Here is a 22,856-nt window from a genome sequence, read left to right as displayed (position 1 = left end):
AGCAGGAAACTCAATACGCTTTTGCCTCTGCACTCTGGAGCTGGTGTAACTTTTCCATTAACTTAAACAAATGCTGCTGTATTTTTAGACCATGTAATTACCCTGCATCAGCAGGCTGGCCCTTGTGAAAGTACACTGGAGAAAGATTCGAGCCCTATGTTTCTCTGCTTATAAAACTCTGAAACCCAAGCCCTCGGATGTGGTGATTAATGAAATGCCTCTTGATCATTTGATCTGATCCCACTTGCTGAGGTAAATTGTTTTAGTTTTCCATTGGCATAGATAGGATTTTTTGGTATAATGACTGGAGGGTAAAGACTTCATACTTGAAAAGACATACCGCTCTGTGTTAATGGACGACCACTGAGAATTGGAACATGTTTTAACCTTCTTCATTCCTCCCTCAAAGATAAAAGACTAAGGAGATATTTTTGTTTCGTCCAAAGAAAGTTCCTTGCTTGAAATGCTGTACGAACGTCCTGGTAATAGCATTAGCTCTATAATTCTGCTGTTCAAAAACCTCAACAGCTCTGTGATTACAAGCATTTGTCAAGAGGCAACAGGCACTTGGCAATGACAAAATCTGTCATTTTTTCTGAAGTTGGAGTGTGCCAGTCAACAGCTGCATTAGGCTGTCAGCATAATGCACCACAGAATATCGGCAGATCCACAATGCCACCATTAACACTTTTAATTCAATGTTTTGATAATATGAAGCTCCACAAGGCATACAGTTGGCCTCTTCTGTCATAGAAGTCAGTGCCTGCTTCAGATTTGTCTGTGCTGAGATTCAACACGGTCACTGTAGAACATGGCCAGGCCATGCTTCATTTGTTACCATATTTCATTTTCTTTCTCTGCTTGTAAGACAAATTTCAGTTTCAGAGAATGAAGAACTGATTTTAAAAAATGGTATTGCCAAGAATACCTATTAATATACTTCTGCTGCCCCAATAAATGAATCACTAATGCATCTGAAATTACAGCACAATAAAAAGCTTTAGAACATAAAAATAAACACTTGTAGTGATTTTGGAATTTTATATACCACACAAAGGCCAGTGGTTTCAGCAAGTAGTAATTGTTGCTGAAGTTCATAAATAAAGTCATATGAATGCATTTGATGTATCTGATGTACCAAGACAAGCAGACACTAAAGCAAATGGTGGTTTCATGAATTACCTGCTTTGTTTTATTTTACAGGCCAATATAACTTCTTGCATCTTGTTCTTGACCTGTAAGGCCATCTTCATTTCAGCGCGTGGTTCCCAAGTGTTTAAGAATATGTGAAAACAGTTATTTTTATTATTTATTTTTCTTACTAATCTAAAAAAGAAAGAGCTTGATTTATTAGTGATTTTTTTTATGTGTGGTTTTTGTCATCAGTTCTTGTAGGAGCAACTTCTGGATCCAGCTCCTGTGAAGGGTCCTATGAATATCTCCTACATTTCTAATCCTTATGTCCCAGTGGAATGGGACTACTATTACAGGAATGGGAATCTCTCAGGTAGGCAGAAACATTCTCACAGCAGTCTACGTTGCGTATTCAAGAGCTGTAGCTGTCCAAGAAACAGTAGAGGAACAGACATCTAGATCGCCAAGAAGAGGCATATATCTCCACTTCGATGGCACCTGAAACACTAGGGGATAACATCCCAAAAGGCAGAGCCTCTGTGAGTGGGTACGTGGATCAAGGTCAAGGTGTTTTTCAGGGGAAACACGAGGTTTGAGAGGTGTAACCTACAGGCAATGTCCTTAGCACTGGATGGCATAACCTCTGAGGAGGCCACAGAGCTTGCAGTGAGAATGCACTGTACAGAAAACTCTCTCTTAGCGGCAATTAGAGGGAAAAGAGGAGAAAACATCATCCACAGACCTCAGCTCTTAGAGATGCATTAAGTTATTTTCTATTCCCTTTGTGAATCCATTATTCATCAGCATGAATTTTCTACTCCTTAAGAATTTCCTTACCACCTACAAAGCAAGTATTGCCCAGAAACTATACATTAGGCTATGTATTTCCAAAACTAGTTGGCAAATATAGCAAAGTTGTGTGTTAGGCTATTTAATGGCTTTGGACAAGGAAACAGAATCTCATCCTCACTACAAAACTCAAGGAAGAAGATCTTGAGCCTGCGTGTCACAGATTACTCACAGCTCCCAGTGATGTAGGGGAAAAGTAAGCACCTTCTCGTCACCTCTGAAAATATCAATACCATTTAGCCTGTATTTTCACAGGGAGCAAACTGCTGTTCATCAAATACAACTTTAATTACCTACCTGCAAGTTTAAAAAGGGTCGACAGTCTGAACTCCTCTGAATGATGGTACTTCAAAAGCTCAACTGAAGAGGCTGAAATGTGGATGAAGTATCCTGGTTTTGCAAATGACTCAAAGGAACTGTATCCTGAAAGCCATGTATTCTTGTGAATGACATATGTAGATCTGTTGTGAAACTCTTCGCTTTTTTCCCATTTAGAAAGAACAAGAGTATTATTGGAGGCCAACTGAAGAAAATAGTTTGGTCTCTCAGCTGTTTCAAATGAAATCAAGTTGGAATCTAAAAAAAACCACACAGAACTCATTTACTTGCTGATATAGGCATAGTAAACTGAACTCATTCTGATGTACCACTACTGATATTAGTAGCATGAGCAATGAAAACTGACTTTGGCCTTATCAGTGAAAATAGCCTGAATCTTGTAAGAAAATATACTCTATATGGATTTCAGAGTGCTAGATTCTGATGGATATTTAGTTTTCTAAATATCCTACAGATTTCAACAGGCATACAAGCAGATTAAAACATTTGCCCACACCAGGATAAAGGAACTTAGCCCCACAGTCAAGCAGAGCTTCAGTTTACAGCCTTCACTAAGCCATTTATTTAATAAAAATATAAACTTCATCTAACTAGCTTTACAAGTAACATTCGCCATCAGGAATTTATAGCTTAAAAGCTCAGCCTTTCATTAGAAATAAATTACAAAAATGTATTTTGCATTCAGCTTACAGCTTTATGTCTTAATTTTGAAGTGGTCAGCTCTCTAGCCCTTCCCCTAAAAACGTTAACAGCAAAGTCTGTTTTCTGGCAAATGCACCCAACATGATACCTTACCCTGAAAACAGTACTGTTGATTCAAGCAAGCCTCTGAACAACCAATTGCAGAGTGGCAGATCTTGAGCCTGTTACAGGCATCTGTTGCTCACAGAATTACTTCATTCTATTTTGCTGTAAACTCTGCTGTTCTCTTGAAAACAGCCACTAAACTATTGTAAAATCAACTAACCCTCCAGGCCTTCGTGGCATTTCTTGAAAAAAGAATGCATAGAAAACAAATGATCTCTGTTAAACAGATAGACTATCACATTCTGGTATAACACTTCTGGAAGACCAACTTGTTTTCTGAGTATAAAAACTTCAATTAATGTGAAATTAGTGGCACTTGTGAATATCTTTTTATTAATTGTCTGTAGCAAGTACCTATTTGGCAAGTAACAACAGTCAGTGTGGTTTATAATACTTGCCACATAGCCAATTAGTACATCAATGCCCAAAACTTTCCATTGTCTACAATTTGTCTGAAACTGATGAAACACATCCATTTTTCTGAGGTACCAAAGAACCAAGAACACAGATATATCAATGAAGACATAGATATGAAAAATATCGTATTGATTGTATGGACTCCTCCACGGCCAAATGATGAAATGCCATTCGCTCAAATTGGAGTATAAGGCACAAATTCCATTTGCCAGGTTAAATTCTGAGCAAGAGATTTTTATATGGCAATAGAACAGTAGGACTGACCTTCCCTTTCCAAACCTAAATTGAACGCAATGTCCAAGTGTCTCAAAACTATGACTAATAAAAGAAATCTGGCCCTGGATATTCTGTTACAAGAGTTCCTGTGTCAGTTCTACAGACAGCAGTATTACTAATCAAATGCTTCTCATTTTTTCAACTGACCCATGTCCCTTCTTTGATTACACAAAGACAGCCACCTTCAGGCTGTGCAAAAGCTGATCAGAGGACTCTGGGCAGTAAAACTGTATTGAGACTCAAGTGCCCTGTGGGCATTAAAATTGCATATGCAGACAACTCTAGCATTTAATCAACATCATAAAGTGCTGAATATATTCTTGTAAGCTTTCTCCACCTGTCTGAAGGTGTGCAAGACTTCTTTCGTCTACTGAATAAGCAACACATTGCTTCAGTGGAAACTTAAGTTGGGACCTGAAGGAGACAAATTTGCAGTATACACCCTTACACAGCTCAGATTAGTGCCAATGGGCATCTCTGTACAAGTGGGCAGACAATGAGCGATGGTGGCAAAGCGAGTGAATTAGGGAGTACTTTTCCTGTATCATTTCTCTCCCATTCTTTCCCATGTCCCAGTTCTGCCAGAGGAAAGGTGGAGGGAGCAACACATATCTGGAGCACTGGGCTACAACACTGGTTTGGTGCTTCTGAAGGTTGGGGCAGAGGGGGCTGTTGCTTTTCAACTAGAAGCATCTGTTTATAAAGCTACAATCATCTAATTAAAACCAACCAAATGAAAATTTTGGCAGACAACATTAAGGTGCACAATCAGCTGACAGATAAAGAAAATATTTTTTGCCCCAGGTCTATTCTTAAATGTAAGCTCGTATTCAAGGGCAGAATTTCCTCTGCCTTATTTAAGCCTCAAGGTTACAGTGACTTTACCATGTGCTTTGGGTTTATAAAGTCCTGAAGTTAGCATAAAGCTCACTGAATGTCCAGGAACAACATCATCTTCTCTCACTGGGAAAACAACACCATCCACCAGTTTCACTGCCATTACAAATTCTCCATCCAAATAGCTGACCAATTTGTACGGACCCTTTCCCAGAGCTGTTGAGAAAAAAGAAAAATCAGAATTATCCTTCATGTCAAGTGTCACAAATGCCTGAGCTCTAAATATTATGATACAGCACATAAATAAAAACACATCTCTCCACTTTGAAAATAGCTCTAGGTGCCATGCACTAAACTGTAATGACAACCAAAACAAAGCCAAACTCTTTTAGAAAATACCTGTCCTGAAAACTGCCAAAATACCTAGTTTCAATTTTCAAGATTCATGATTAGCTTCTCCTTTTCCTCCGTCTCATCGACTTCGGTTTCATAGACACTTTATTAAAGTTAGCTGATTCCTCAGTTACTTGATTTAGAAGTAATAGTGTTCTACAGACCACCCCGGGATCCCTCTAAATTGTTTATTTGTATGGTTGAACTGATTATACACTTCTTACTGTTCTTTAAAACCTATTTTATTAGGGTCCAAAGCTTGAGGCATTTTTCAGAAGTTTGTTGTCATCAAGTATCGAAGAACCCCTTGAACAGTATAGACAAAAATGTAACCACTGGGAAGTGAGACAGGAAGAAATCAGCACCATAAGCAAAAGTATGGTCATATTTTACCTTTAAGTAAAAAAAGCCAAAAGTATACGAAGTTATCATTTCACAAATCTTACAATGTCACACCTCCTCACTTAGTTCCAATTTCATTGCAGAAAAGTATTTTAAAGTTTATTTTTAAATGTTACTTGAAATTATTTTTGTAAACTTCTCTGTTAAAACCAGGCATTGTAGACCACACCTGAGCAATTCACCTCACTACCATTTTACCCACAAGCCAGGACATGGCAAGCATACATCTAAGGTAGAAGTGTCCCAGAACTTCTCAGCTGATAGTAGCAGCTAATACCATTGACCCTTAAAATCTGTTCCAACAGGTTAAAAGTTTGGACTGCAATTTGCAGCCTGCCCTCATATTCTGGTTCTCCCTAATCTTAAAATTTATTAAGAGTTTTGAAATACTAAGGAGGCTGCACTACAACCAGAGTTTTAGATTCTAATGGCATAAATAGGTGGCCAGTTAGGACACAAGCCCACGCCTAGCTAAACATGTACAGTGATACTTGGTTACCTTCAGTGCAGGCAGTTGAAAAACATTTTAAAAATTACTTAAAACATCTAGTGTTCTGGAAATGTTATTATACGTTTAAGTGTCATATCTCAGGTCCATCCAAAACCTGAGAAACCACAGCTACCAACTGAGAATTTTCCCTTACAAAAGGCCAAAGGCTTCTGCTCCTGTTTCTAGTAGGACTGGAACTATTTCACTCTGGATTCATGACAAAGTTACATAGAGAATACCTCTCTCTGATCTAAGACAGTTTCTTAACCTTCCTCCAAAACGAAGTAATTCCAGGGAATGCTACTATATTTGAGGTAGAGAAGAAAATCTTCAGCATAGAGATTATTTTCCCCCCACTGGCAGCTCTAAAACATCGTATGTTAATACTGATGAGCTCTGTCAGTGAGAATTCAGTAACAAGTAAAACTAGTAACATACTTCAAACGTATATGTTATCATCTAACTTCACTTCACTACTACCACAGATGTTAGAGGCACTGCACTTTCAATCTGTTACAACTGCAGTAAGATTATCTAGTATCAGACAGTATTTCATTTATAAAACAAAACAAACCAAAAAGGAAATGTAAAACTGCAATCACCTCTTACATTCAACTGGCCTTTATTTAAATTAATTTAAAGGCTTATATAGTGATTTAGATAAAATTCCACTGCAGTAGCAATTCGACCCCACTCAAAATCCTCTCAGCAGTCGGTCTGTCAGAAAATGTAAATTTCTTGGCCACATCGTTTGGGCCTGGCACATTGCGCAAGTCTCTTCTAATTTAAACTCAGTCCCTCTCCAAGATCTTTTTGGGGGTGAGCTGCTGCAATACGTCTAACAGAAGACCAAAATATCACAAACCACCTGGATAGACAGGCTTCTACACAAGCTTGATAAAAAGAATTATAGAATAAATAGCAGGAGTCCTGACCATTCCTCACATCAGGCTGGCTTGCAGTGCTTGTATGTATACCACGTCTAACTTTGCAGACACTCGCAATACAACTTCAGAATAGTCTGAATATGGATTCCAGTGTTAACACAGCAGTACAGCATCCAGTGCAGACTCAAGGTTTACTCTAGCACCTTGTACAAGTTTTGCACCTCTCTGAGAGCCATTCTAATGCAGCAGCAATGCTTGTCACTCAGGAACTTAAAGCTAGGTCAGACACACCTAAATGGAGAGTTATTCCCCATTTGGGCACAAAAAGTTGAAATATCTTAATAGCTAGCTCCCTCTGGAGGCTGCACAGGAAATCATGGTTGGTTTAATAGACCCACTGGGTACGGTTTTGAACTGCAGTATGCCTTAAGCAAGCACTAGTACTATTGGGTTGACTAGTCTATTTATTACTTAATGATTTAATTGTTTAATCATGATCCGTAAGTGCAAAGAAAATGAGCTAAACATGTATTTTTGGGAAAGCCCAGGAATAGAAAAAGGTTATGAAATTAAAATCCTTTGAAAAAGCAAAATAAACCAGTAAAACAGAATCTTGGCTATTTAAATAATATAACCATTCGCAACTGTTTTCATTAACACAATTATTTTTATACAAAGTACTAAGACTTATATAAAGAAACGGAAGATTCTATTGCCATTTTATCAGCTTGTTTAGGACTTACCTTTGTTGAAATATTCACAATCATAAGCTAAAAAATAAAAAGAAAAGAAATGCAGTTGCAGGCATTCTGCAGATAAACAGGTTTGCTATTACCCTTTACAACTAAGAGGTAAGCCAAATGCTTTGCCAACTTAGATCTAAAAAAATTATTGCCAAATATTTACTTTATTGCTTTAAATAAAATACTAATTTAAACTAGACTGATTTAAATAAAATATTGTTTTCTAGCAGGAAATACTAAGCTTACATACCTACAGCTGTCTTTTTGTGACCTCTAGTGGTTAAGACTAAGCTTTGCTGTCTTTCCACGCTCACATTAAAACACACCTACCATTTATATAAAAAATTAGGAGTAACCCTCTCGCTCTACGACAAATTTGCTGTGTGACTTTGAGCAAGCTGCATACTCTCTCTGTACAACTGCAAAGTTAGAAAAATGCTTGTTTCCTTCCATTCTTTCTGTCTTGCCCATTTTTATCACATCTTTGAGGAAATGACTGTCTCCCGTTAGGCATTTGCACCAGGTGCCATAGAAAAAGGCCTCAGATTTTTTTACAACTTCTAAGCATTGTTGAATAGGGATACTAAGGTAATGACAAAGTCCTGCTTAAAAACCTTCTTGTTTTTCTCCAGAAGACCTTTATATTTCACACCTGCTCTGGGGGCAGTAGTAAGGTAGCTATGTTTCCTAGACCCTGTTAAGAAGTGAAGTCCTCCTGAAGATGGAAATTACTTGACCTGCTAACTTTGTAACCTTGGTTTGAGGGACACGTGCTGTATCCTAATATAGACTTCCCATGACTTTTCCTTTCACATCATAGGAAAAGCAATTAAAAATAGAAAAGTACCACCCACGAATATGGAAAGAAGCATGTATGTAATCCAGCTAGACCAAAACGAACACGGAGGGCAGTGAGAGGTACCCACTCATCTTCCTACCACTGTGGCTTAGTCATTCAATTCATGGCCCCAGGTAACTTAGTGTGATTGACTTTTCAAGTCTGGGTCTCATGAATAGAGACAGTGGCAGCCACTGGCAATGCTAGGTTAAGTAAACTTACGACACACTCTAGGGGACCTCCAGTCTACAGCAACTCCATGTTGGCAGCACTGATGGGCATATGCTGATACACTTGTACAGAAACACTCACAGTCACCTCCTTGGTTACAACCACATGTATCTGTCAAGCAGTTTGAGTAAAACCAGGTGACGTCAATCTGGAAATAGAAGTATCACTTGTAAAAAATATTCATATAGACACTGGCAACAATCACCTCAATACAAAGCTATGACTCTTTCAAAATTTAATATAAAAGACTTTGAAGTATTAAAGATTTTAATTTAAATGTTTGCTGAAACACAAGAAAAACAGTTTATTAGAACACATCATAAAATCTTGTACAGTACTTTGTAACACAATTAAGTCAATGACCCATTAAGAACATGCACACTAAGATGTTGATGTAAGCTTGTGTTTTGTATGGTTTTGTAATATTTAAACCATAATAAACTAGAGAAGCTTATGAAATAAGAGAAACTCTCTCTAAACTGATCACAAATCAATAACTCTCAGAAGTGTTAAGAAAGTTAGATATACATAAAATGTAAGAAATAAAGTAGATGGAAACCTCTTCTTTTCCTGTGAGAGTGATTCATTCCCTTCGTATTATTAGACAATTTCACAGGCAAATTTGTGATTATTTTGAAGCCTTAAGTGACAAAATTTCAAAGAAAACTGTCAATGCTAATTTGCTTATTGAATTGTTACACATTCTACATGGATTTACACTTGAGTAATACTTACACACTTATGAGGAACTTAGTTGCTACCTACCTTATACAGTGGAATAAACCAACATTACATTAATACAACTTTAACATCAGCTTCCACTTTCTTCCAAAATAATATACAGAGCAACCCTGCAAGATTCCTGGTTGTCTTTCATATGAAGTCTCCTTCCTTCCTAGGAATGATTCTGATACTTACACTCTTTAAGCCATGCACAGTCATGAACATCTTGGGATATGTCATTTTCCATATAAGACCTAGCTCTGGAAATCAGTCCCCCCTCATTCTCCAACTGAACCTGAGCCTGTTGACTGTCAGAACATGTCGTATGGCTCGTTTATTTCCTTAGGTGGTTGCCTGAGTGAGGAGATACACACTTTTTTTTCTAGGAATGAGTTCTTCACATCTGATACTACCTACAAGAAACTGACAATTTATTTAAATATGACTGAAAAATGTGCGTGCTATGTAATACATTTGAGCAAAATAAAACAAGCGGTTATGCTTATGCAAATAGTGCTTGGGATAAAAAAAAAAGATAACACAAATTGGGTAAAATTTTGTCTGCATTAATTACAAAGGAGACTAATAGGACTACCCATATTGTAGAATGCTAAATTGGTGCCAAAGTGGCTTACTGTCTAGGTCAGCTAAGTACAGATAGTCCTTATAGGTCCAGTTAAACATTCACATTTTAGAATCAGAATAGGTATGGGTTAGACTTTCTTCGTGTTCTCTTTTGCTGTAGTAGTCAAAATTACTATCTTACGGAAGACAAGATGAAGATTTAAAGTGATGCGAGTTGAAGGGTAAAGTTTCTCTCTAGTGATATGTTCACTTTCACATCTTTCTATACGTGACCACGACTCACCACTGGATGGCAAGCTTCAAATGCTTCACTTAACAGTATTCCACATTCCTTCTTGGCAAATGGCTCTCTAAGGGGATTCAAACTACATGGATTTCGAATGTCAGAGCTGTCAACACACTTAAGCAGAAAGGAAAATCAAGGTGAGAAACTTGTTTCATAACCACTTTGTGTTTGAACTTGGAAAGCATAGTTTTGTTTTTTTAAAAAAGAGATGTAAAACACAAAACAAATGCATCATTTATGAAACAAAAGCCAGACTAAGATATGGAATTAAAAGGGGATACTAATCTGCAGAAAAGGAAAAGTACACAATCTGAAGAAATGTTTAATTTGTCTGAGAGCAGCAGAAAAACACATACATACATATAGATCTAAACAGAGCTGCCATGCAATCCCAATCTGCAGTCCTTACACCTGAATAGTCTAGCTTACATAAATAACAAAGTTCACTCGGACAACGTATATTAGAAGTGTCAGAAATCAGATCTTTTTACTCCAACTACTAGGAAGGAACATTTCTATGAAGACTACTAGACACGTGATGTTAAAAAAGTTCAATTTTTAACTTTACAGCATATGGAAAGAATATTTTTTCCTTCCATTGCTATAGTTTCACAGTTAAGTATTTCCCAGCTACGAAAGATCAGCTAAACTGACAACACAGTCTAAAGTTAACCCACAATTCTTCCATTACATAAAAAAAATGACTACTTCACTGTTTAAACAACGTCTTCAAAAACACTTGTAGATTCAGAATATTGTACAGCATTTTTCTCTTACTCTATAGCCCTATGTAGAAATAAAGTTGATTATTTTCTTCTCCTTAATGGATTATGATATCTATAAGAACCATTGATATTGTCATTTCTGTTGCTGCCTGATTGATACTTCCAGGAATGAATTTCTGATTTCATCCTAGATAAATTGTATGATGTAACAGCAAAAAAGATCTACTAGCAAACATGTCCTTTTTACTATGTACCTCTACAGCTGTCCAGCTGTTTCCAAAGTCTTGTGAGTTTGTTAATTCAAAATTATCTGGAGTCCTCAATTCATTTACTGTCTTCAAATCAAAATTTCCACATAATCCAGTCAATTCACCCTGGGGAAAAAGATATATATATACACACACATATAAAAAAACATATTTCCACGTGTTACAAAACACTACCTGCCATGACTGTTTTCAACACTTGCTTCTTAAGTGCCTGTCTCCAATTCCTTAATTATAGATTTGTCAGGATTTGATCCTTTTCAGCTAAATTTCAGCCAAAATAGTTCAGCTCTTTGTGATAATAAAGCTATGGAAAATATTCTGTTTTGACATCAATATTATTCCCTTTCAACTAAGAATCTCCAAGCCTTTGAGAAAGGAGCTGATTCTTTGTTCAGAGAAGTGACCAGTTTGCTAGCTATGTGTTTTTCTATGCTTCAGCAAAATAACACATGCTCCAGTCATATAAGGAATGAGTACTGAAGGAGAATGTTGCCTCAAAGATATTTGTTTCTGTTGTTACAGAAGTTGAACAGTAAATAGTGGGGGGAAAAGAAAGTAAATGAGAAAGAATATTTTAATTGACAAGGTAGCAAAATGCTTCTCTCCTTGACTCTGCCTCTGAGTTCCTACTTGATTTCTGACACATTACCTATTCTCTGAATAACGATAACATGTCTTACTTAAGACTTACATAAATACCTCAAAGAAATGGCAATAAAAGTGTTGACTTCCACTTACCTGCCACTGATGACCCATCTGTACATGAACTGTTGTTCTCTGATCCCAAAGGATCGTGATGTGCTCATCAGGAAAATGAACAACAGTGAAAAATCCAGCTTTCCATAACTGTATTTTTTGTAGTTTGTCTATGTAACTAGATGAGCTCTGTTCAAAATAAAACAAGGCAGCTTATAATGTAAGTAATGTCTTCACAAAATGTTCACTTGACAGGAAATGAAACACCTAAACAAAATGAACGACACGGTTCTCAGACAGAAGTCTAAAAACTGACAGAAGGCCACACAGGGATAAATACTTGAACAAAAGTGGTCTGGATTTTGATTGTGAACTGTGTTGTATTTTTATGATTTTCCTATTTTAAAGGTTGATTTTATATCAAATTTACAGGATGGGTAACGGCCACTGGAGTGAAGATATGCCAGGTAAAAAATTAGTCTTAAGGCTCCTGGTTATGATTTTCACTTAGTTATACATCACTGCATTCAGAAGATCTTAGCCACATGCTTTTTTTGAATATAGATAGGTATAAAAGATGCATGGAGCATCTTCTTGAAATAAGGAATTGTCTAAATATGTCCAGAGATGGCCATCTTATTTACATAAGCATTCTTCTCTCCATCCCATAACAATCAGATTCCAAATTATTTGTAGCATGGACTAATACGTCTGGTTTAATTACACAATACCTCATAAAAAAAGACACAACTTCCTTAGTATAGTCAGTCTATAAATTGTAAATAATACTATTTATACTAAAATTAATAAATACACTAAATATTTACAGCAATAGAGTTTGCAGTTTGGGCAGAACAAAAATGAAATTAAGGTTGCGGAGGATATAGGACGGACTGCAAATTATTTTTTACAGCTGTATAGGAATATTCCTTATATACATTCCAGACCAGACTAAACTCTTAGTTCTAGTGGAATTAATAGCAAAACTCCTACTGACTTAAAAGTACCTGGTTTTTTCCTAAGACACTAAACAGGAATTAAGTCTAAAGAAAAGAATTACGATCATCTCATCTAACATTTTCGTGAAATATAAACAAGATTTTGTTTAAGGTTTCCATTGACCAATCCAGATGTGATCAGCATTCACAGTAAAGATCTTTATGCCTCTGTTACTTAAGTGGCACAGTAAGTTTTTGCTAACAAAAGGAAAAAACACCCAGAGAAGTACATATGCCACCTTTTGATCAGTATTAAAGACTGAAACTTACTGGATTTCCAGTTTCATCATCAAATACTAAAAAAGATTTTCCAATATTAATGAAAATGTTTTTTCTGCAAATGATTCCAGTATTAAAGCAGTTAATATTCTCTATAATAACAGAAAAACTGGTTGAAGAAGTACCCTGAAGAAAAAAAAAAAAAGAAATGCACACTTTTAAATATACTAATATAAATATGTACATTGTTACAGAGTCCAATTAGCAGAAACCTCAGTGTATAATTATTATGTTACATATGATTCAAAGTCTAAGCAACATCAAAGCTTAAAAAACAGTATGTAGAACTCAAAATGTACAGATAGAAAATAAGTAGAAGGACAGTTTTTAACAGGTAGTTTTAAAATCCAGTTTTACAGAGGCTTTACAAAAAAAGTCTCACCTTAACTAGGTAAACCTTACAAGTTCCAACAAAGTCAAATGTTAGACCATCAAACGTTCTGTAATGCCGATCCCCATATGCAGTACACATTGATGGGCAAGGATGGAAGCTGCATTGAAATGATCCATGCTGGCAAATGCTGAAAAATGTATGACCAATAATGGTAATTTCAACTGTAACCATGGACAAATGATTACAGCTATTGCACTGAGAAGCAAAAAAAACAAAAGCCAGGCAAGTATGACAACTGCGGACAGAAACATTTTGAAATGTTAACTAGAAGCAGCATATATAAATTGATTCTCTGAAAAAAACACATACATATTGAACTCTCACAGTCTGTGTTTCTTCCTGTTAGAATTTATAGGTTCCAGAATATATAGACACCGAAAGGGCACTTCTTTTGTTGAAACACGAAAACAAAAAATGCCACCCGAAGTAATACAATTTATTCTCCAGTAACTCATATCAATAATGTGCCACAAGGATAAAGCTTTCTTTTTCAGCTTCTCACAGAACATTTGTTTCTATATGAGCTCAATCTTAGAATCAACAAGCAACGTGTCCTATTACTACAGTCTTTATTAACTCTCTGCTTGAATGAGAATTTCACAGAAGTGCAAAGGAAAAATTTCAGTAGCACTACTTTGGTGCTTAGGTTCCTTAAAAGAACTGTGTTTTGGGTTGTTGGGCTTTTTTTTTTTTTCCCCCCAGATGCCTAGGTATTACCATCCCCAAACCCTAGCCTAACAGCTTAGGGGCTTCCAGAATAGTTCAAGTTCTATCTATGGCCACCTTAAGCATCAAAATTCTTTCATCACAGATACACTAAGTGAACGTTCAGACCTTTCCGAATTACCTTTGCTTTGTAACTGCCTAACAGCGAGGCTTTGCAGCACCAAATACTATGTCTCTTTCTGCATCACCCTCTTGCAATCTAAATAACATTTTCAAAAGTGACATAAGTTTTATAAATAATGGATAGAATTTCATTTCCTGTATCCACAATTCATTTGTAAAATGTTATTTTTTATGTTTCTAAATCACCTGGACACTTAAAAACTTCCCTTGATAAGGCCAGCAGAGCTGGTGCCCTGGTATAGCTTTACTACAGGTATATTTTATAAATATAGGTTAAATTAAATACAACGTGTGATATAATTTTGGCACATATCTAACTTTATTTTCAAAAATATTGAATTTTCAATTTCTTGATTAAATGAATGCTTCACATTTTACAACTAAAGTATTAATCTTACTTATGGAAGTATTTGTAAGTGTATGTTGGCATCTCATACGCTGAAGCACCAAGCAGTATGAAGTTTTTTATCAGTATAACTTTTCCCTTTCTGTTCATATTGCTATCATATATCACAGGGTCAGAACACCACTGTTTTCAAAAGAGCAGCAATTATCTAGAAAATCTAGGCAGCTCCAATTACTAGCAGCATCATACTTCCTTCTGTTCCCTTACCATGTAACTTGCACCAACCTCGAGTCATTTTCCAGATTTTCCAAGACTCCGCTTATCCCATCATTGATTTGGCCCCACCGCTTGTGTTTTATATAACTACATATATAAATACACTAAGCACATAGCTAAAATAAGTACAAAAAAAAGTGAAAAGTGTTTGCTGTAACAAAGCACAAGTAGATGGCAGTAGGACTCACCCAGCTAACTCTAGTCACCTCAAAGCAGTACCTAAGGCAGGAACCTAATCAAGCCCATGGAGGGAGAGGCAAATAGAAGAAATTATATCTGGACTGAAAGAATAAGTGCTGTTTCCCATGCTTTCTGTGAGACATTAAGTTTTAGTTTTACTCTTGGCCTATTCAAATCCTCTTCCACATGCTGATCTGTAAAGGGCTCGTGCAGAAACATTTCTTAACATGTAAAGAGTAGGGAGCTCCTTTGCATACTTTCTTTCTCAGGAGTCTTAACGCATTTAAGTCAGAAGGAAGGCATTAAGAGGTACACAATGTCTTCAAAGTCCCCTGCACCAGTCTTGTTTCATACTAAGGAAACTAACATTTAGTTCTCAGAATCTAGAGAGTCCTAGTTGGAAAAGCATAGCTACTAGCGTCTTCCAAACTTCAGCTAGCTTTTTAAAAAAAGTATTTCCAAGAAGTATTTGTTTAAGAACACAGAAGGCCCAATTCAGCAGCCCACAGAGACTAACCAGCATTTGCTCAATGGTCTCAATATATGACAACAAACCACCACAGCTAACTGCACTACCCATCTTACCTTGCACAGCACAGCACCAAAATGCTGCTCTGATACCTTCAGTTAGTGTAATAATCTTTTGTGTTTAATCTTGCCAGCACACGTAAACAATATCAGGCAGTTGCACTGAAAACCAAACTTGGGAAACCTAGAACCACAGTTCAGCCAGACCTCAGAGCTCGGGTTGAAAGTTCCTGACACTCCAGTGGTAGTCTTGCCAATTTAAGAAATTATTTTATTTTTCATTTTACTGTTCAATAGACAAATCAGATTAATAGTTATGTTGCTAATACTACATCAGATGTGAATAAGATGATATTTAGTATCAACGCACAATATTTCTGTGCACTAAATAACATTAAAGTCATTATAACCGCTATGAGTGCCTAAGTGGGTTTGTTTGCACAGGAGTATTCTCACGCTTTGGACGAGCAAAAATGCACATTTCCCTTGACATATCAAATACACCCCTACATACACACACAGCAATCTCAAAGACTTTCTACACTTTGCATCAAGCAGAGCTTGTTGCAGACTTCCCATCTGTCAGTGGACAACTGATTGCCAAAAAGCCATTATCACTTAATCTGTCTTTGCTTTTGGACATGGAAGACAGTGGACATGAAAAGCCATGACCACCTTAAGGATTTGTACATGAATTAATGGGCCTGGCCTCAGAAAAAAAGAGAGAAGGCTAAATATCCAGTGTCTTTCTGCCTGCACTGCTGCTGCCTTTGGTGAAGTCTCACACAGTTTAAATGGGATATAATAGTTCTTTCTGATGTAAGCAATCCCACACCAGGTCCAATTGGAGAGGCCTTTGGAAATAAGGGGGTGAATAACCCGGGTCGCTTTACCTGCCTGCCCAGTGGAGATGGCTTGTAAGTCGCTTCACCAGTCGACCAAAGGGCTACAAATATCTTCTAGAGCAGATACTGAGGACCTGACGAGAGGCAGAGGTAGGCAGTCAGCACAAGGCTGGAGGGGGCAACGACATCCAGACAAGGCAGTGATTAGTGCTGACTGGACAAGCCTTCACCGTACTAGGCTATACTGAGCTGTGCAGGCCAGGAGCAGTAGTTTACCAGGTGACACCCGTTAAATGTTCCTGGTAAGCTAAAAGAAGGGGACAAAAGGAAGAAACTGTTCTGCTGAGAAGCTGGAGGCTACACCACTACCATAGTATCTTGATGCTTGACAGTACAGCTGATTTTTCTGAGGCTCTGGTAAGACAAATAGTGCTGCTTAGTGCCAGCTTGCAAAAATTCAACTGTGGTCAGAGAAGAAAACAGGAGGCGACCATCAGAAAACAAGTTTGTTTCAGGATCATGCAGATGTGGTATATTTTCACATTTTAGCTCTTGTGAAGTTTATTGAAATGGTAGCGTACCACGTTGTACTGAGAGTGCTCAAGGAAACTTTGCAGAGTAACATAGCCATAGAGTATGCGCTGCATTTACAACACTGGTTAGTAAAAGGAATAGGTTTCTGTGTGTATTTGAGTGATCCTATCAACCCTTGACTATTAGAACACTTTCTTTAAAAGCTGATTGATTCTATGAGTTATCTTATCCACACAATGCAAAATTAGCAATCAATTTAACTGTTACTATGCTGAGTACATGACGTTGCTCAGTACTCCCCTTAATTTATCATTGTAGTGGGCGTATACTTATGGCCACAGGGTTATGTTTTGGGTCCTTAGACTGCTCAGATTCAATGCTAAATATGAAAATGAGTAAGTAAAAAGCTTTAACAAATATCACTCAGGTGTAATATTCAAAGGATTTTACCTGTATCTTAGGAACAGTGGCCAAGGAATATTAATTTAGATTACCTTAACAATCAAAAAAATTATTTTTCTAAATCAAGCTTTTTTTTTTTTTAAATTCCCAAATAGCTGTTATTTTGTTATGTACAAGTTCCTTAAAAAAACAAATCCTAAAAAAAGTCATTTTAATAGCTCTTTGAACAAACGTAAGTACAAAATTAGATTAGATGATTTACCAGAATCTGGTGTGAAATTTATGATTAAGAAACATGAAGGAATAATCAACCCACAAATAAACAACTAAAATGAAATAATCACCTAAACAGTTGTCTGCTTACCATGTATGACAGGAAGAAATTACTTTGTCACCTGGAAAGTATTCCCTTCCTTTCCATGAACATGGACATTCATCTGCTTCCAAGCACACATCCCCATGTTTAACAAGACTATCAAAAAAAGAACAAAAATGCACATTCAGCAGAAGTACACATGGTATCTAAATAAAAAAAATATTTTCCTAAACTTTTAAATTATTAGCATTATTATTACTGAAAAACAAATAATATTTAAAATCTTCTGAAATTGAAAAGGCACAATTTTATTAATAATTATATATGACTAATTTAGTAATTTCCTTTCACAGGTACTTGAATATTTTATCTTTAGCAAATGCTAGTACTTTGGGCACTAGCCATTCAACCACTAACCCTGTGAAGACTTATTCATTAAGGTACAAATTTTCAGGTCAGGGAAACTAAGATTTTTCCAGACCTCCTCTAAATTTCACCAAATTTCTTGTAACTCAGCCAATTAACTTAAATTTAACTAACGCCAAGAGACCTTTCTAGAGATGTGAGAGCCATCACACCCCTTTGCTCTAGTGGTATGTGCTCTTACTATCAAAAATCAGTAACTTATTTATTCTAAGAATTTTTAAATGAGAATTTCTTCTTGTTCTCCTCTTTTCTTCACCTGATTTAAAGAGCTTTTATTTGCTGCATAGTTTTCCTATAGCTGTAGTTACACCTCTTGCTCTGTGAATAATTTAATCAACATCAGAAGAGCTACCCTGTTTGCACAAAATTGAGTACATATTTCTGTATTACTGGCACCTTCATGCAAGCAATCACAAATATACTTAACTTTATCGGCAGAAATATCCTCACAGCCTTCAAAGGAGATTTTCATGATAACACAGATAGCCATATGCATAGCTATTTACAGTTCAAGACTGTAAATAAATTTGTGCTTATAATCATAACTCCTAGAGTAATAGATAAAAACTGAAAATTCAAAAAAATTGTGAAAAAGATTCCATTAGCAGAGAAAGAATAGAGGAATTCTTGCCCAGCAAGACAAAATAAAGCAACTAGTTTACATTTTGAAGTAAAATATTTGTGGCTTTTAATAATATCCAGAAAAACTGAAATATGAGAGTTAGATAAAGAGAGATTTCAAATGGGTTCTACACATAAACCTCAGGAAATATACCAAAAATACTGAATGATGTTGTTTAAAAAGCTATCTTTCCACTGAGCCCAAGAAAGTTGTATTTCTTCCAAAGATGGATTTATTTTTTTTAAAAAATTGTAATGTTACTGGATAGGCAAACAGGTATCAGTATAGGACCTAAAGGTCCAATAACAGAACACCACCTTTGATGACAAATCAATCTGCCAAATGAAAATTGTGAAACGTAAACTCTTGATAAGCTACAGCAGTGTCTTTCACTCTAACTGCTATAACTCTAACTTGTATTGGGTTCTGTATCTGTTCCTGTACAGGATACTGTTCGATACAACATAAGAGGCTGGAGCAACTAACATGCTATTTACATAGCAAAAGGAATTTCTTACAGGCACCACACAATCTACAATTATCCTTGTTTATAAATGCTACGTTTTGAAATCTATTTGTATTGTGAAATAAAGTGTCTCTTAAAATAGTGCTGTTGGGCTGATAATCCTTCTTCTTTTTCAAGGTAAGTTTGTTTAGAATTCCAGTACCTCTCTGTAGTAATACAAATTTTAGACAGGTTTTCCTGTGTTCCTAACAGTTTTATGAAGAAAACAGATTTGGAGTTTCTGATGTTTAGCACTGTAATTTGGGCAAGACACTGCACCATGGACAAGAGATCGTAAGTGTGAGGCACATCTGTGACAAACAGAGTGATGCCACTGTTTTGCTTCCCTGGTATCCAAAAGGAAAGATTTCATCATTGCATTTATCATGGAACATTTTATTTACTCATATTAATGAACTGGTAATTTGTGTACTATGACTTAGGCTCTTCTTCAGTGTGTTATTTATCAGATGGAAATTTACAACTCTGTAACTCTTCTTAATGGCAATGTGCAGACATCATAAAACCCCTCCCCCATTAAACTGAAAACTGTAATTTTCCCCCAGGGTATGTGAAGTGTTCTTTGTAATCCATGCTTATTTCAAGTATTGTGTCATTTGAAGACAATCAACTGTGAGACTGAAATTCCCACTGGTTTAAAGATGCTCAGAACTGAACAGGGCACATTCAGACACAAATAGCATCACACTGACAAGGTAACACTAAATGCAGTTTTTTCCTCGCGTTATTACCCTGGCTAAAACAAGCGATAACAGCTTTTTCTCTTGTAAAGCCAAGCAAATGGATAGATTTCAATGATCTAAGAATTCACCACAAATACCCTACAGAAAGGCCTTGCACAGCTCCCCTTTGAAGTATCAGACATTTTTCTTGACACCTATACTTACTGTGCAACCTACAATGAACTGCAAAGATACAATGATAGCTATCACACTTCACCATACTGAACATTCAATTTCATTACTATCTCGTTATTGTCTACAGCTTTGTTCATTTACATACACATAAATATGTAAATAGTCTTGGTAAAGGCATCATTAGAAGCTATGTGTCTCCTGTGAGTCAAAAACACTTCTTTGCTTCTGCAAAGCCCACAAATCTGGACCAGAACACTAAAAAAACAACTCTCTCGCAGCCTCCACTGGAGCAGTTTTCAACAGGTTCTGTATTGCCTGGCTCTTTCCCCTCCCTTGGGCAACAGGCTATTGCCAACTGATTTAAGCATCCACAAACACTTTTGCCCCAACAATAAATCTGCTCTCTGAGGGTTTCACAAATCTTCCTACAAAAGTCTGGAATAGAGTTTAAGGGAGGTAAAAAGAATTAAATAAGCAGCAGGTAACATTTCTAATACCAGAATTCCACCACCACCTAACCAGAAAACAGAATAAATAATTTTTTAAAAAACAGCAGATGTTGATAACATTACCATAGCACCTAATGGCTTCATTGTAGTTCACTCACTGTCCAGAGAGGGAGAGTTACTATAACCGTGCTGACTGTTTTCTTACTTGTTTGGGGAGCTTTTTGCAGTCTACCTCTTCTTCCCCACCCCCCGCCCCCCAGTTTATTATAAAGAAATATTAAGTAAATGTGCCAAGCACCAGGCATTTTGCAGAATGCTTGAAGGTTTTTAGTATCCTTGCTGTATCCTTCTGTGTAACAACTGATTTTGACGCTTCAGCTGAGACACAGTCAGAGCCCTGCACTTCTACAGTTTCACCCTGTATTGAGAAACCCCCCTGCATTCAGCTCTACCATCAGCATCCTACTGGTACTAAGCAGAGTAGGCCCTAAAAAAGAAAATTCACAGAAACAGTAGTAGCAGCTTAAAGACCAAAGGTAGGTGAGAGTAAGAAAAACAAGAGCGAGAAGTAGAATGACAGGGATTCATCTAGATCCCCATATTCTGCAACCTTTTCCACAGAGGCCTCTGAAAATTTGACTCATCCATTGCCTGTGCTTCCTCTGAAGTCTCTGAGTAAAAAGAAGCTCCTGCCTCCACACACCTTCTACTGATTGGCGTGGACAGAAGAGGGCAAAATTACCTCACAAGTCACAAGTGTAATACTCAGAGCTGCACAAAACCTGGGTATGGGTTTTGCAGCAACATCAGAGCAAAACAAGAGAGGAAATGCGTCCTGACATCTCTCATTTTAAGTAGAAAAATACTATGGGAATTAAGCAAAGTGACTGAAAGAACGAGAGTAAGAACACTTTTATTAGCACTTTTTTTTCCCCCATAGATGTTTTCTTTCCTAGTTTGTACTGTAGGGAAGGAACACAAGAAGAGAGCAGGGACCAAAGAGGCCTTTGGGGAATTAATGTTTATTTGCAGATACATGTCAAAGTATATTCCTGGTCACCAAATTCTTAATCTGTAGTAAAAGAAGATGATAACTTATGTGCCAGATGACTAAGTCCTATAGCTGAAGAGGTTTTAAACATGGAAAATGATTCAACCAGAGGTGGCGGCTCAGTGGACTTACTCATCATTACCAGTAAACAATATTACCAGTTTGGTTTTTTTTTTTAACAGTCAGACCATGTACCTGCTTGAATTGTAGTGGAGATTAAAAATGAAGCAAAACAAAACCAAAAAAAGATGGCTTGACTGATTCAAGATCCTCCACTCCTCTCAAAGAAACATAGTAGTAGTTAAATACTCCATAACTACACTAATGGTATTTTAGTAAGCAATTTTTCCTATTTAGTGTACAAGTTTAAATAGAAAATGCATTTTTGTAATAAAAAGAATTTCAGAAAGTAACTCCAAATGTAACAGAAGTCTTCCTTTCAAACCAAATGACAGAAAGTTCAGTGATTGTCTCCTTAAAAACAAGTGGAAAACCAGAAGGTAATATGAAAAGGTGCTCAAGAATCTGAATGATACTGATCTAAATGATACTGGTGAAGTTTTACTGTGAATTGAATACAAGTACAGAAAAAAATAAGAGATTTGTTTGCAGCTAGTGTGAACTAGAAAGTAGAAGACCAAGAGGGTTTTGGAAGTATTGCAAAAGGAAATAAGGAGCACTGAAATATATCAAAGAGAGTAGCAAGTCTGCAGAGCAGAAGAGGATGGAAAAGAAGAACTGGGTTGTCTTGTTATGGCACTGCAATGGAGGTACATTTATTCTTTGGAAATGAACTTCAATCCAATACCTTTAGCATGCTGTAATTCTATAGCCATCATTAATAGAAATCAGCATAAAACCTAGTGTGGACAAATATCAGTTCCTGAAGCACCCAAATACAAGAATGTTGATGCAGTCTTTGTAACAGAATTTTCCTGAGGAAACAGTAGAGTGCATAGCCATGATGGTATCCCCATGGAGAGTAATCCTTATTTACCTAGAACACAGTAAATCTTCCTGACAGACCTCTCCAAAACCCTGCCTAAACCAG

The 22,856-nt window shown here is 36.7% G+C and overlaps 1 protein-coding gene across 1 annotated transcript in view; it reads right to left on the bottom strand.

Moving 5' to 3' along the window:
- Nucleotides 1-22,856, bottom strand: part of OTOG (otogelin) — a 100,663-nt gene that overhangs the window by 39,193 nt on the left and 38,614 nt on the right. The window contains exons 21-30 of the mRNA XM_009586323.1: nt 17,923-18,030; nt 13,587-13,725; nt 13,196-13,330; nt 11,970-12,116; nt 11,217-11,336; nt 10,235-10,351; nt 8,635-8,791; nt 7,575-7,601; nt 4,708-4,875; nt 2,281-2,559 (exon numbers count right to left, since the gene is read on the bottom strand). Of these exons, the coding sequence (XP_009584618.1) occupies nt 2,281-2,559; nt 4,708-4,875; nt 7,575-7,601; nt 8,635-8,791; nt 10,235-10,351; nt 11,217-11,336; nt 11,970-12,116; nt 13,196-13,330; nt 13,587-13,725; nt 17,923-18,030 (1,397 nt within the window). The remainder of the gene's footprint in view (nt 1-2,280; nt 2,560-4,707; nt 4,876-7,574; nt 7,602-8,634; nt 8,792-10,234; nt 10,352-11,216; nt 11,337-11,969; nt 12,117-13,195; nt 13,331-13,586; nt 13,726-17,922; nt 18,031-22,856) is intronic.

This window comes from Fulmarus glacialis, unplaced genomic scaffold, assembly GCF_000690835.1.
Source record: "Fulmarus glacialis isolate BGI_N327 unplaced genomic scaffold, ASM69083v1 scaffold3731, whole genome shotgun sequence".
Taxonomy (NCBI): Eukaryota; Metazoa; Chordata; class Aves; order Procellariiformes; family Procellariidae; genus Fulmarus; species Fulmarus glacialis.
The sequence above is the reverse complement of the archived record's forward strand: the minus strand, read 5'-3'. Positions and strand labels throughout refer to the sequence as shown.